Below are 13,627 nucleotides of genomic sequence, written 5' to 3'. Positions count from 1 at the left end.
GAGGCACCCCAGTCTTCCTTGTCGTTTATTATCTCCTAGAGCTTGCTCAAAGTCATGTCCATTGGTGACGCCATTCAACCATCTCATCAACACCTTGGGAAGGGTGTAAAGAGACCAAAGGAAAAAAAAATCATCTGTGCAAAAGAAGGCTACAGAGAACACAGACTCAGCACTACGCCATTTGCTTAATGGACACTATTAATCATTGACTCCAAGGTGTCAAGCATTTCCCTAGAAAGTGAAAGTGTTCTCAGTCACATCTGACTCTTTGCGACCCCATGGATTGTAGTCCACCAGGCTCCTCTGTCCACAGAATTCTCCAGCAAGAAAACTGGAGCGGGTAGCCATTTCGCTTCTCCAGGGGATCTTCCTGACCCAGGAATCGAATCCAGGTCTTTCTGCATCGAAGGCAGATTCTTTACAGTCTGAGCCACTTATGACTAGGCACAAAAGAAACAGTTTCTGTCTGCTTTTTTGGAAGTTAGAGTCTAGTTGAGGACACAGACATTAGTCGCAGAATCACAGAAAACAAAATGGGAAGCTTCAGGTGCCCTCAATTAGAGCTATGCATGGTGTTGAGCAGACACAAGGGCCAGAGAGGTGAAAGAAGAGTGGCAAAGAGAGCACCCCACGCAGAGGAAGCAGATGGCACAAAGGCCTGGTATCTGGTGGTACATTTGAGCAACAGAATGGAAGCCAGTGAGTCTGGGAATCAAGATCAGGATAAAAGTCCCGAGAGGTGAGACTAGAGAGGCTGAGGATTTCAGTCTGTATTGTAAAAGCCAAGAAGTGTCTTAAGAGGGAGATCAGGGTGTGGGGAAGAAATGATTCGGTTAGACTGGTGCTTTAAAAGATTACCCTGACTAAAGTGCATGTGGGGAGAAATTTGGCAGTAGCTTAGATAAGAATGACAGTGGCAGAGGGCCTGTGCGGAAGTCACAGGGATCTTAGGGAGCAACTTCAGACAATCATAAACTTAATCAGATGCTGACTCCAGTGGAAGATGTTGTCCCAGACGTATCAGCATCTTTGCTGACACAGCGTCATCTTTACTGATACCGCATATCTACTGATCTAGCATCTTTACTGATACAGCACAGCCTCTGCCGCTTTGTATGCCTCATTCTCCATGCTAGTTTATAAAGGTCCTCAGAAGTCGTGTGCTTCTCCCTGGTAGGGCCAACAGTATACCTTCACATTTTTTCATAAGAATGATGTCAATTTTCCCACTCTCTATCATTTAAAGTCTACAGACATCTTGATCATCTTGATATCCCACAAAACAGTAGTCCACTACATTGATGACACTGGATGTCATAATGTCCAATAAGCAGGAAGTATCAAGTATCTTATTATTTATTTCAATTTTATTCATTTTTGGCTGTGCTGGGTCTTCATGGCTGCACACAGGCTTTCTCTAGTTGTGGCGAGCAGAGGCTACTCTCTACTGCAATGAACAGCATGGCCTCTAGAATGCAGGACCAGTAGTTGTGGCAGGTGGGCTCAGTAGTTGCAGCTCAAGGGATTAGGTGTCCCATATGGAATATTATCAGACTAGGGAACAAATCTACGTCCCCTGCATTGGCAGGTGGATTCTCAACCATCCTGTATCAAGTATTTTTAAATGTCTTAGTGAGGCATACACAATGGCAAAACCAATACAATATTGTAAAGCAATTATCCTCCAATTAAAAATAAAATTTAAAAAAAGACACACACAAACAAGAGAATGGGATTTAACCCCAATACAATTCAGGGACGGTCACCTCAGTGAAGTTTCTTGGCGTCAGTGGTTGAAAGTATGCAAAGTAGCTCCACAAAGGTGCTGTACCTCATATGACCTAACACACAGACACACACACAGGCAATTTAGTAGGATTTTTAAGTTTTGGAGACAACATATATCACATTTGAGTGTGCTATTTTGATCGATCTAGGAGTCACTTGCAGCTGTATAACTGTAGCTTCATGGAGACCAGAAAGAGAAGATTCTGCAGTAAATTTAAGTGGCACAGATACTCTACTACTTGGGCCTTATTACCCAGGAAATCTATGCTATCTTGAAGTGTTCATGGCAAGCAGGAATGCTGTATGGAGCCTCCAGCAAGGACCAATGTGAGAATCACAGTGCAGAACTCCAGGATTTTGGAGCAAGGCTATGCCCTTTTCTGCAAATACTTACTCTCCTTTAAGAAATAGTTTATACAAGTGGTAGAGATGGAGCATCTAACAATAGGACATCAGGGGGCCATGCAGCCTGGCCCTCCTGTCATGAACTGGCTGCCATCTGACACCTTGCCACGCTGGGCATGTACAGCTGCAACCTACCATTAAGTGGACCTAGCACACAAGACCAAGCTCAGACAGGGCCAAAGGCCCAAGTTAACATGAGAAGATCCCTTTAAAAAAAAAAAATTTCTGCGCTGGTCTCCATTGCTGTTGCACAGGCTTCTCACTGTGGCAGCTTCTCTTGTTGCAGAGCACAAGCTCTAGGGTGCCCAGGCTCAGCAGCTGTGGTACACTGGTTTAGTTGCCCTGCAGCACATGGAATCTTCCCAGACCAGGGATCAAACCCATGTCCCCTGCATTGGCTAGTGGATTCTTATCCACTGAGCCACCAGAGAAGTCTTTGAGCAGATTCCTGACACAACTCCTGTTCCATTGCCTCCTGGGGTGTCCTTTTAGGTCAGTTGGCCAAGAAAAGACAAAACTCAAGCCAGGTTTATGGATGGATCTGCACATTATGCTGGCATAACCAGTAAGCAGTCAGTTGCAGCACTTCATCCCCACACTGAAAGACAGAAATAAAGGAAAATCCTCTAGTGGCCACACCTCAAGCGGTATATTTGGTTGTTCACTGTTTGGAGTGTGAGATGGCCAGAAGCACAGATCTAGACTAATCCAGAGGCATTTGCCAGTGATTTGGCTGGATGATCAGGAATTCAGAAGGCACAGGATTGTAACATTAGTGAAAAAGAAGGCTAGGGAAGAGGTATATGGATGGACAACTTGAGTAAGACTATTCGCAATAATAGCTGTGTTCCATATGAATGCCCACCAAAAGGCATCTGCTGAATTAGAGATCCTTAATAGTCAGGGGTACACAAGTGAGATGCTTTGTGGATGTCACCAGTAGCTTCTTCCTCCAGCCGCCCCTAGCACCTGCTCAGTGACCTCATGAGCTATGGTGGCAGGGACAGAGACTATGCATGGGCTCAACAATACAGGCTACCGTGATCTGAGTTGTATTGTTGTTCAGTCACTCAGTTGTGTCCGACTCTTTGCGACCCCAAGGACTGCAGCATGCCAGGCTTCCCTGTCCTTCATCTCCTGGAGTTTGCTCAAACCCACGTCCATTGAGTCGATGATGCCATCCAGCCATCTCATCCTCTGTTGTCCCCTTCTCCTCCTGCCCTCAATCTTTCTTTCCCAGCATCAGGGTCTTTTCCAATGAGTCAGTTCTTCACATCAGGTGGCCAAATTATTGGAGCTTCAGCTTCAGCAATAGCCCTTCCAATGAATATTCAGGGTTGATTTCCTTTAGGATTGATTGGTTTGATCTCCTTGAAGTCCAAGGGACTCTCAAGAGTCTTCTCCAGCACCACATTTCGAAAGCATCAATTCTTCAGCACTCAGCCTTCTTTATGGTCCATCTTTCACATAACTACTGTGAGTACATGACTACTGGAAAAACCATAGCTTTGAATATACCGACCTTTGTTGGTGAAGTGATATCTCAGCTTTTTAATATGCTGTCTAGGTCCGCAGATCTGGATCTAATTTGCAAGTCCAGCGATTAACACTGAGTGCCCAGTATGGCCACTATTCCTTATCGGGATTGGCCAGCCACCTGGTGCCAGGCTGATTACCATCTTCCATTATTGAAGGAGCAGAGGTCCAACCTCAGAGGAATGGAAATGTTGTTTTGGATACAGATTTATCTTCCCTGCCCATATTTCTACCAGCATCACCATCTATGGACTCTCAGAATGCCTTATCAACATGACATTCCACACAGCATTGTATGTGATCAAAGAATTCTTTATAACAAAGCAAGCGCAGCAATGGTCTCATACGCATAGGATTAACTGGACTTACCACATACACGTCATCATCTGAAAGTGGGTAGCCTAATTGAAAGAATCACCAGAGAATTGCCTGGCGGTCCAGTGGTTTAGGACTTGGTGCTTTTACTGCCAAAAGCCTGGGTTCAATCCCCGGTTGTGGAACTAAGATCCCACAAGCCACACAGCACAGCCAATTAAAAATAAATGAGCAAATAGGTCCTAAAACAAACAAACAAAAAAATTATAGTATCATAGTGCTTTGTTTTGGAGAAGGCAATGACACCCCACTCCAGTACTCTTGCCTGGAAAATCCCATGGACGGAGGGGCGTGGTAGGCTGCAGTCCATGAGGTCGCTAAGAGTTGGACAAGACTAAGCGACTTCACTTTAATTTTCACTTTCATGCATTTGAGAAGGAAATGGCAACCCACCCCAGTGTTCTTGCCTGGAGAATGCCAGGGACAGGGGAGCCTGGTGGGCTGCTGTCTATGGGGTCTCACAGAGTCGGACACAACTGAAGTGACTTAGTAGCAGCAGCAGCAGCAGCAGCAGTGCTTGTTTTATGGGATGTAATATGTGCTTTGAATCAGAGACCACTGTATGGTGTTCTTTCCCCCATAGCCAAAATATTAATATATGGGCCTAGAAAATAGGTGGATGTCAGAGTGACTCCTCTACTGCTCCTAACAGACTTCTCATTGAATTTTTGCTTCTAGTCGCAACAATTGAAAGCCCCACTGGTTTGGGGATCTTAGTTCCCAAAGAAGGAATTCTCCTACTAGAACATGCGATGGTTCCACTGAATCGGAAGATGAGACGACCATTGAGCTCCTTATGGACATTTTGAGCTCTTTATGCTAGTGAACCAACAGATGGCCAGGGGTGGGGGGGGGGGGTGGGGAGTACAGTGGGAGAGTGTAACCTGTATTTGAATGACTGATCCTGATTACCAAAGGGAAACTGAGTTGCTTCTACACAACAGAGGCAAGATGGACTGTTTACTGTGCCTGCATGCTCAATTGCTAGGTCATGTCCAACTCTTTGCGACACCATGGACTGTAACCCACCAGGCTCCTCTCCCCATGGGATTTCCCAGGCAAGAATACAGGTGTTGCCATTTCCTTCTCCAGGGGATCTTCCCAACCCAGGGATTGAACGGAGTCTCCTGCATCGGCAGACGAATTCTTTACCACTAAAACACCAGAGAAGCCCATGTACAATAGCAAAGGTTAATGAAAAACTACAGCAAGCAAAATGGGGGAGGGTGGAGCGGGCCACATGATTAAGGAGCCAGGCCCTTAGAGACTGATGATTCCGGCCACTGCACCAGATAAATAACCTGAATAGCTGCGGTGTGAACCAACAGCAGCATAAACACAGAGGTGTGCTGGAAGAAGCAAGCATTGGTATCAATCATTTACAGAAATGAGGACTCTAAGTAGCTTTATTCATTTTCTAATTGCTTGTTACATGTACATGATAATCTGTACTAACCATTTTTTCTCTTCTTCCCATCTTTAAGTTACCTTGTTAACTCTACAAGTCTTTAGGGAACAAATATTCAGTGTGGCTGTGACTGATGCGTGGAGTAATATATATAACTAGCCCCTTCATGGATCACAGCCTTGGTGGGGCGAAGAGGCTTGCATAACTCACTGAAGCTATGAGCCATGAGACACAGGGACACCCAAGACAGACGGGTCATAGAGAAGAGTTCTGACAAAATGTGGTCCACTGGAGGAGGGAATGGAAAGATTGAAGGCAAAAGGAGAAGGGAGCAGCAGAGAATGAGATGGTTAGATAGCATCACTGACTCCACGGACATGAATTCAAGCAAACTCGGGAGATAGCGGAGGCCAGAGGAGCCTGGTGTGCTGCAGTTCACAGGGTCGCAGAGCCGGAGGTGACTTGGTGACTGAACAACAAATATATAACTATCAACGGATACGACTCTTGGAGCTGCACCTCAGTTTGAGAAAGGTTGGTAACTGTTCTCTTGTAGGAAGGGCAGCTGTTTTTGTAAGGCATAAAGACAGTTGTCTTCGTTGCAGTGGCAGTAGCATGCAAGTTCAAGGGTATGCCAAAACACATACGGTGGCTGAGTCATCAAAGGGATGGGCTGGGCCACTTATCAATGTAGTGGCCCCCAGCTCCAAATTCACCCCTTCTGCCTGCTCTGTGAATGGACTGGAGCCTTTAGATTTCCACCCCCAGCTGCCACTGAGGCTCTGTCAGGAGAGGGTGGTGGAGACACAGCACAGGAAGAAAGGGCGTGGCTTTCTGGTTCCCGTGGGTTCCCTTGCAGGCATCGTGCGCAGCTTTCTCAGCAGCAGGCTCTTGCTGTGCTCAGAGTCTCCAGTGCCTGGATCCAGTGGTGCACGGCAGCCAGCAGCTTCACCGGGCACGTCCCTTCTCCCCAGGCAGTTTGGTAGCACAGCAAGAGGCCTCGCTGTAAACAGTTTCCCTTAGTGCACTAAAGAGAGCATTCCTGACAGGTTCCAGTGGACACATTTTCAGCAAAGTCTGGATTTCAGCCTTGGACACTTCATGTCACCCCCAGGGGCAGTAGCTGTTCCTTCTGTCTGCTATTCCTATTTTTTCGTGGTGCGTACTAAGTCACTTCAGTCATGTCCAACTCTTTGCGACCCTATGGACTAGAGCCCACCAGGCTCCTCTGTCCATGGACTTCTCCAGGCAAGAATACTGGAGTGGGTTTCCATGCCCTCCTCCAGGGGATCTTCCTGACCCAGGGATAGAACCTACATCTCTTATGTCTCTTCACTGGCAGGAGGGTTCTTTACCACTAGCCCCACCTGTAAAGCCCTCCTATTCGCTGATTTCTAGCCAATTCTTCATTACTCCAGTCCCATTACAGTTAATAATTCCTGAAATCAAACTTCCCCCGATCAAATTTTTATGCTGTTTCTCTCTCCTGATTGGACCTAGATTAAGCTGGGGCTTGATGTGACTGCTGCTGCTATCACTTCAGTTGTGTCCGAGTCTGTGCGACCCCACAGACGGCAGCCCACCAGGCTCCTCTGTCCCTGGGATTCTGCAGGCAAGAATACTGGAGTGGGTTGCCATTTCCCTCTCCAATGCATGCATGCATGCTAAGTCGCTTCAGTCATATCCGACTCTGCGACCCTATGGACAGCAGCACACCAGGCTCCTCTGTCCACAGGATTCTCTAGGCAAGGGACTGGAGTGGGTTGCCATTTCCTTCTCCATAGTTGTGACTAAACAGTGGGAAAAACGGAAACAAGTGGGGAGATTCAAGAGATCCAAGTAGGGAGATTCAAGAGACACAAAGTAAAAAACAAGACTTTGTAATGGATTAGACAAGAGAAGTAGGGGTAGACGGAGGATGACTCCTGGGAAAAAATCCAGTTTATAGATGAACAGGTTTATAGACTAGATGAACAGGGGAACGCTTCACCTACAGACTTTTAGAAGGGGTCACGATCCAGGAGAAAACTTACAAGCTCAGTTTTGAACAATCCTGAGCTTGAGTAGACTTTAAGACACCCAAAACATACCAAGGAGGCAGTTGGCTCCAAAGTTCAAGAATTTAGTGGAGTCTAAGATTAAGAGTGGGTTTCAATGCTGGCTCAGACAGTGAAGAATCCGACTGCAATGTGGGAGCCCTGGGTTCAATCCCTGAGTCAGGAAGATCTCCTGGAGAAAGAAATGGCTACCCACTCCAATATTCTGGCCTGGAGAATTGCAGGGACAGAGAAGCCTGGTGGGCTACAGTCCATGGGGTTGCAAAGAGTCGGACACGACTGAGCAACTTTCACTTTACACTTACTTTCGGATTAAGAGTACAGTCATCTGGAGTTTCCTGGTACTCCAGCGGTTAAGACTCCATGCTTCCACTACAGAAGGCATGGGTTAGATCCCTGGTCAGAGAAGTTCCACATGCTGTGAGGTGCAGCCAAAAAGAAAAAAAGAAAAGACTGGGATCATCTGCCTTAAATTGGTAAATAAAGCTGCAGACATAGCTGAAATGGCCCGGGGAAAAAGTAAACAGTGAGAAGAGAGGGCCTGGTGAACCTGCAAAGGGTTGCTGGAGCTATAAGAGGTGGAGGAAAACAAAGATGGTGCAGTTGGCCCCCCACATCTGCAGGTTCTGCACCTGTGGATTCAACCAACCTTGATTGAAAAGATTCAAGGCGAAAAAATTCCAGAAGTTTCCAAAAAGTAAAACTTGAACTTGCCATCTGCCTGATAACTATTTACCTTGCATTTACATTGTATTAGGCATCATAAGTAATCTAGAGGTGACATGAAGTAGACTGGAGGATGTGCGCAGGTTATGTGTAAACACTATACCATTTTATATAGGGGACTTGAGCTTCCTCAGAATTTGGTGTCTAGGGCTGCCCTGGAACCAAGGTCACGAGGATACTGAGGGATGACTCTGCTGTGTCCTGGAAGCAAAGAATGGCAGCCTGCGGTGCAGGGCTCCGACCTGCCACATAGAGAACTTGCTGCAGCTGACTGCCTGCCCCCCACACTTGTATCTCCAGATCGCTGTATCTTCAGGTCTGCCACAGTGCCCAGCCCCAGGCCACACTTCCTCCAGGCAACTCATCATCAATGAGTAAGCTGGGCCGAAAACCACTTCTGCTTGATGTTTCTGTGCTCCGAGCTCCCCACTGACCTGGCTGAGACGTTCTCAGAACTGTACTGTGGTCAGACACTCTTCCTCCCTCCTTCCCTCTGCCATTCCTCACGGAGCCCTGCGCTGCAGGCTGAAACTGCCCACTTCCAGAGATCCAGCTAAGACTGATGATGATTTATCTCTTTCAGTCAGATACTGTCTTAGAGGATGGATGCATCCCGACACACCACGAACAGGCTGACAGGAGCATGATGTCCACCGGATGAAAGATCATAGGGGAGACAGTTTGTGAGGACTCTTTTTAATCCCCCCATAGGCAGAAGCCCAAGGGAATGATATGAAACAAGAGGCTGGTTTAAAAACAGGAAAATATTTAATCCATCCCAAAACACATATCAAGAAATGAAGAGAGCCACAGGAAAATTACCTATGATGGAAGAAGGGTGTTACTGGCTTCAAGCTCTAATTCCTATAATCCTGAGGCTTTGATGCTTCAAAGAAACCCATCTAGTCCTTTAGTATTCCTGGCTATTCGGAAATAAATTACATACATCTGTAAAAGAGTTCTGGCCTGCTAGAAGGGAGCTAGCCAGGGAGAAGAAAGGGGCACCAATCTACTGCAAATGATCAAAGACCAGCTGAGTGACAGCACGGAGCCATCCGAGGCAGATGGACCACTGATGCTCTGGTGAGAACCAGAACACAGGGCTGGCTCAGGGGCTTGTGCCATCCACCTGTGCTCAGAACGACGTCAGCCAAAGCCCCTGGGAGCAAAGTTCTAAACACCTCCTTCATGCCCCCTGCTGGTTGGTTTCATCATTATCTCGCCTCTTCCAAATCTGTAAGAAATGAATACAATGGATACTTAGGAGCCTGTGTTCCATCCACAAATATTTATCATGCACCTAAATCTGTGCTAGGAAATGAGCAAACTATCATCCCAACTGTGTATTTGCTAAGTCCCCTAAAACTAACTCATAATCTTTCAAAAAATTCCCTTTCATTTAATTTTCACTCTTCTATCCATCCTTCTCTTCCCATTCCAAACTCCTTTTCTGAAAAAGGACCAACAGTCAGGCCTGCAACTTCAGACAAAGAGTTCTCCTTGGAACAAGCAGTATCTCTCTCCTTTTTTTATAAAGCTGTGGCCTTCTCTTAGCCTCAGTCTTCCTTCTCTGCAGGGACTAGGACCGTTAGAAAGAGAAGACAGGGGGACTTCCTTGCAGGTCCAGTGGTTAAGACTCTGTACTTCCACTGCAGAGGGCATGGGTTCGATGCCTAGTTAGGGAAATAAGATCCCATATGCTGCACGGTGTGGCCATAAAGTAAAAATTTTTTAAAAAAGAAGAAAGAGAAGATAGAGGCCCTCAGTTCCATGAACTCCCAACACAGTGGAGAGGACAGTTAAAACATGTAGCTGCTGTTCCACAGACATGGGACAGTGCTGTGGGGTCACAAAGAGTGCTGACTTTGCCTAGGGAACTGGGGAGAGCTTCAGAGATGACTCCAGATGATTCTGAGCTCTTCCTCCTTGAAATCAGACCACATATTTGAAAAACTGACCTGGCTGACCACACACAGAACCACCTTGCTCACTCATAACTCGTCCATGCTTTCCTGTCCTTCTCTTCACTGAAGATCACTCCTGGCCCCGCCTCACTCCCCACTGCATGTCAAAAGGCACCCAAGCTAACTCAGTCCCACTCCCTGCCTTCACCCTCAACACTTCTCTCACCAGCCCCCACACCCCATCACCTCCACGCTCATCGAGTGAAGCCAACCCACCTGAATGTAAGCCTCTGACAGTGTGATCATCTGGGGAAGGATGTCGGTCACCTGGAGGTCCTGTAATTCATACCATTTGCCTGTCCCCTGCAAGGAGTATGAAGGGCTAGGTCAGTTTGCTCCCGGAAACCAATAGAGTTTTAGAGGTAAAGAGATGCAGCCAAAAGCTAGAAAAGTCAGAACAGTCACTAGACCATCACCCAGCAAGAGTTCTAAGAAAGAAAGTATAAGGCCTCTGCTGGGCATCATTCAATGTCAAGAGCTTTTAGGGTGTTGATCTTGACAAACAAGTCCTGCTGAGGACTCCTTAAAGCACAGTGGAGTCTCAAACACTGTTCGTCTTTTAGGAAGAGACTAGGAGGATAACACAGAGAAAGAAGAGGAAGCCCCTACTCCTCACCTGAGATGCCTGGATTATGGCAGAGATACTTCTGGAAGCTCATCTGCCTCATCCATCCAAACTTTCAAGAAATGCCAAAGACAAATATATTCCGGTTATTCTGGATATTCCAGTAGTTCAAACAGGATACACAACAAAAGCTCAGGATCCCATAATGAAAATCCCTATTCCTGGTGCGAGGACTGATTAATAAGAATACAGTGAAACCTAGTATCCAGGTTCCAATGTCAACTCTTCTAACTTCAGATCAGTTATTCCAACTCTAAGCTAGGTTCCTCACTTGTAAAAAGATGGTATTAACACCTGTCTTGGAAGTGTGTTTAGGGATATAAACAAGATGAACATACATGAAGTATGTGGCGTACTATCTAGCACATGGCCAAGTGCTTGACAGATAGAAGCTGGTTATCATTAAACCCAGATTCTCAGAAGACTCATCAAGTTAGAACAACTTGTGCCAGTAATCTGTATGATACCAAATACATCCTAAGCACGTTTCCCCCATTTTCAGCAAATTCACAAAATTTTTTTTAGCTGAAAGGGAACCTCTCTACCAGTGCTTTGTAAACTTTAATTCATACCCTTCAGAGGGTCTTGTTAATCGGTAGACTGTGATTCAGGAGGTATGTGAGGGGTCTGAGATTCTACGATTTCTAACGAGTTCTCATATGATGTCAATGCTGTGAATCCAAGGCACTTTTGGTGGCAGGTGCTAGTCTAAGACAGTGCTTCTCAATCTTGGCTACACACTGGAAATCTGAGAATTTTAAAACTATCAAGATGCCTGGGTCTCACCTCCAGATAATCTAATCAAGTCTTAACTCCAACATTTTGGACCAGAAAACTCTTTGCTGCCTGTGGGGGCTGCCTGTGCATTGGAAGATATTCAGCAGCATCTCTGGCCTCTGCCCCAGTGGAAAATCAACAGGCACAAATTACAGTTTTCACGTAACTGGTCTGGGATGGCCCAGGCTTCAGCAGTCTAAAACCTGCCCCCCGGGAAGTCCCACGTGCAGCCAAAATTGAGAACAGTTGCCCTAAACCGGTCACTGACAACTCTGTTTCTCACAGAATCCCAAAATCAAGGACAAGAAAGAGCAAACTGAAAGGAGCTGCCTTCCAAAAGGCCAAGGGAACACCACCGGCTTCTGTCACTCTGCACAGTGAGAAGTCAGCCCTACTCACATGATGGAGCACGTGGATCCGGTAGGAGCCCTCGGAGGGTTTGCCGTCGTGTACAATGTTGGCGATGAGGTCATAGGTGGTATTCTTGTGCACTGCCTGCACTTCTTCAGACAAATACTCTCTCAGGTCCACATTTCTGAGAATGAGGAAAATAAAGTGAAGATCAGACAAATCCTATGAGGTTTGCCCTGTAGAGGTTAACTGTCCTCCCTAAATGGACCACGAAGCTGTGGAACCCTATTTCGGGAACTTGGGTCTAGGTGGGCTTGAATAGCTAGGGAGCCCAGGTTTGTGGATATTTATAGTTTGCCACAAAAATGGGTCTAACTAGGAGGACTGGCTCTATGGGAAAAGCATATTTTAAAAGCATGCCTAGGGCTTCCCAGGTGGCTCAGTGGGAAAGAATCCGCCTGTCAATGTAGGAGACACAGGTTCAATCCCTGGTTTGGGAAAATCCCACAAGCCGCGGAGCAACTAAGCCTGTGTGCCACAACTGTTGAGCCCACAGGCCTCAACTACTGAAGCCCAGGTGCCCTAGAGCCTGTACTATGCAAGAGAACTACGAAAGTGAGTAGTCGGCCCACCGCAACTAAAGAGTAGACCCCCTCTCACTGCAACTAGAGAAAGCCCACATGCAGCAATAAAGACCAGTGCAACCATAAATTAATTTTTAAAAAGCATGCTCAGAGACATTCCTGGTGGTCCAGTGGCTAAGACTCTGCACTCCCAATGCAGGGGGCCCGGGTTCCAACCCTGGTCAGGGAACTAGATCCCACATGCCACAACTAAGAGATTGCATGCTGCAGCTAAAGATCCTGCAACTGAAAGATCCTAAAACTGAAAGATCCTGCATGCTGCAACTAAGACCCTGCACAGCCAAATAAATAATATTTTTAATTAAAAATTTAAAAATAAATAAATAAAAGCATGCCTAGGGGAGTCATGCCTCGTGGTCTTGTGGTTGGACTCCATGATTTCACTGCCAAGGGCCCTGGTTCAATCCCTGATTGGGGAACTACAATCCTTCAAGCCACGAGGCATGGACAAAAAATATTCAAAAATAAAAATTAATGCATACCTAGCAGTCTGAAGCACACAGCTTGGAGTCATTCAGACCTGAGCTGGAATCGAGGCTCTGTTACCTCAGAGCTGTGTGTAAGTTTAAGCAGGTGACATAAGCTAAGGCTCTTCTATAAGAGAATGAGAGTCACCATCTCCTCTGAGATGAGAACAAGGATAACCGCCTCACCCTCTGCTCTGTCAGGGAATCGGCTGCAGTGGCAGTGTTCAGGGGGTACCTGGTCTCTGGACTCAGGCTATAGCAGCCTGCTCACCTGATCATGTCAGCTATCACTGTATACAATCACTGTGACAATTTCAGTGTGGCAAAACAGGACTTCCCTGGTGGTCCAGTGGTTAAGAATCTGCCTGCCAATGCAGGGGACACGGGTTCAATCCCTGGTCCAGGAAGATTCCACGTGTTGCCAGGCAACTAAACCACCCCTAAGTTGTGATCTGCAACTACTAAGCCCACGAGCTGCAACTGAAGCTCTTGAGCCCATGCTCC

At 46.6% G+C, this 13,627-nt stretch overlaps 1 protein-coding gene across 1 annotated transcript in view; it reads right to left on the bottom strand.

Moving 5' to 3' along the window:
• Positions 1-9,044: 9,044 nt before the first annotated feature.
• Positions 9,045-13,627, bottom strand: part of USP39 (ubiquitin specific peptidase 39) — a 37,276-nt gene continuing 32,693 nt past the window's right edge. The window contains exons 11-13 of the mRNA XM_069583115.1: positions 12,061-12,196; positions 10,476-10,562; positions 9,045-9,529 (exon numbers count right to left, since the gene is read on the bottom strand). Coding sequence (XP_069439216.1) covers positions 9,482-9,529; positions 10,476-10,562; positions 12,061-12,196 — 271 coding nt within the window. The 3' untranslated portion in view covers positions 9,045-9,481. The remainder of the gene's footprint in view (positions 9,530-10,475; positions 10,563-12,060; positions 12,197-13,627) is intronic.

The sequence above is a fragment of the Ovis canadensis genome, chromosome 3 (assembly GCF_042477335.2).
Source record: "Ovis canadensis isolate MfBH-ARS-UI-01 breed Bighorn chromosome 3, ARS-UI_OviCan_v2, whole genome shotgun sequence".
Classification (NCBI taxonomy): domain Eukaryota; kingdom Metazoa; phylum Chordata; class Mammalia; order Artiodactyla; family Bovidae; genus Ovis; species Ovis canadensis.
The sequence above is the reverse complement of the archived record's forward strand: the minus strand, read 5'-3'. Positions and strand labels throughout refer to the sequence as shown.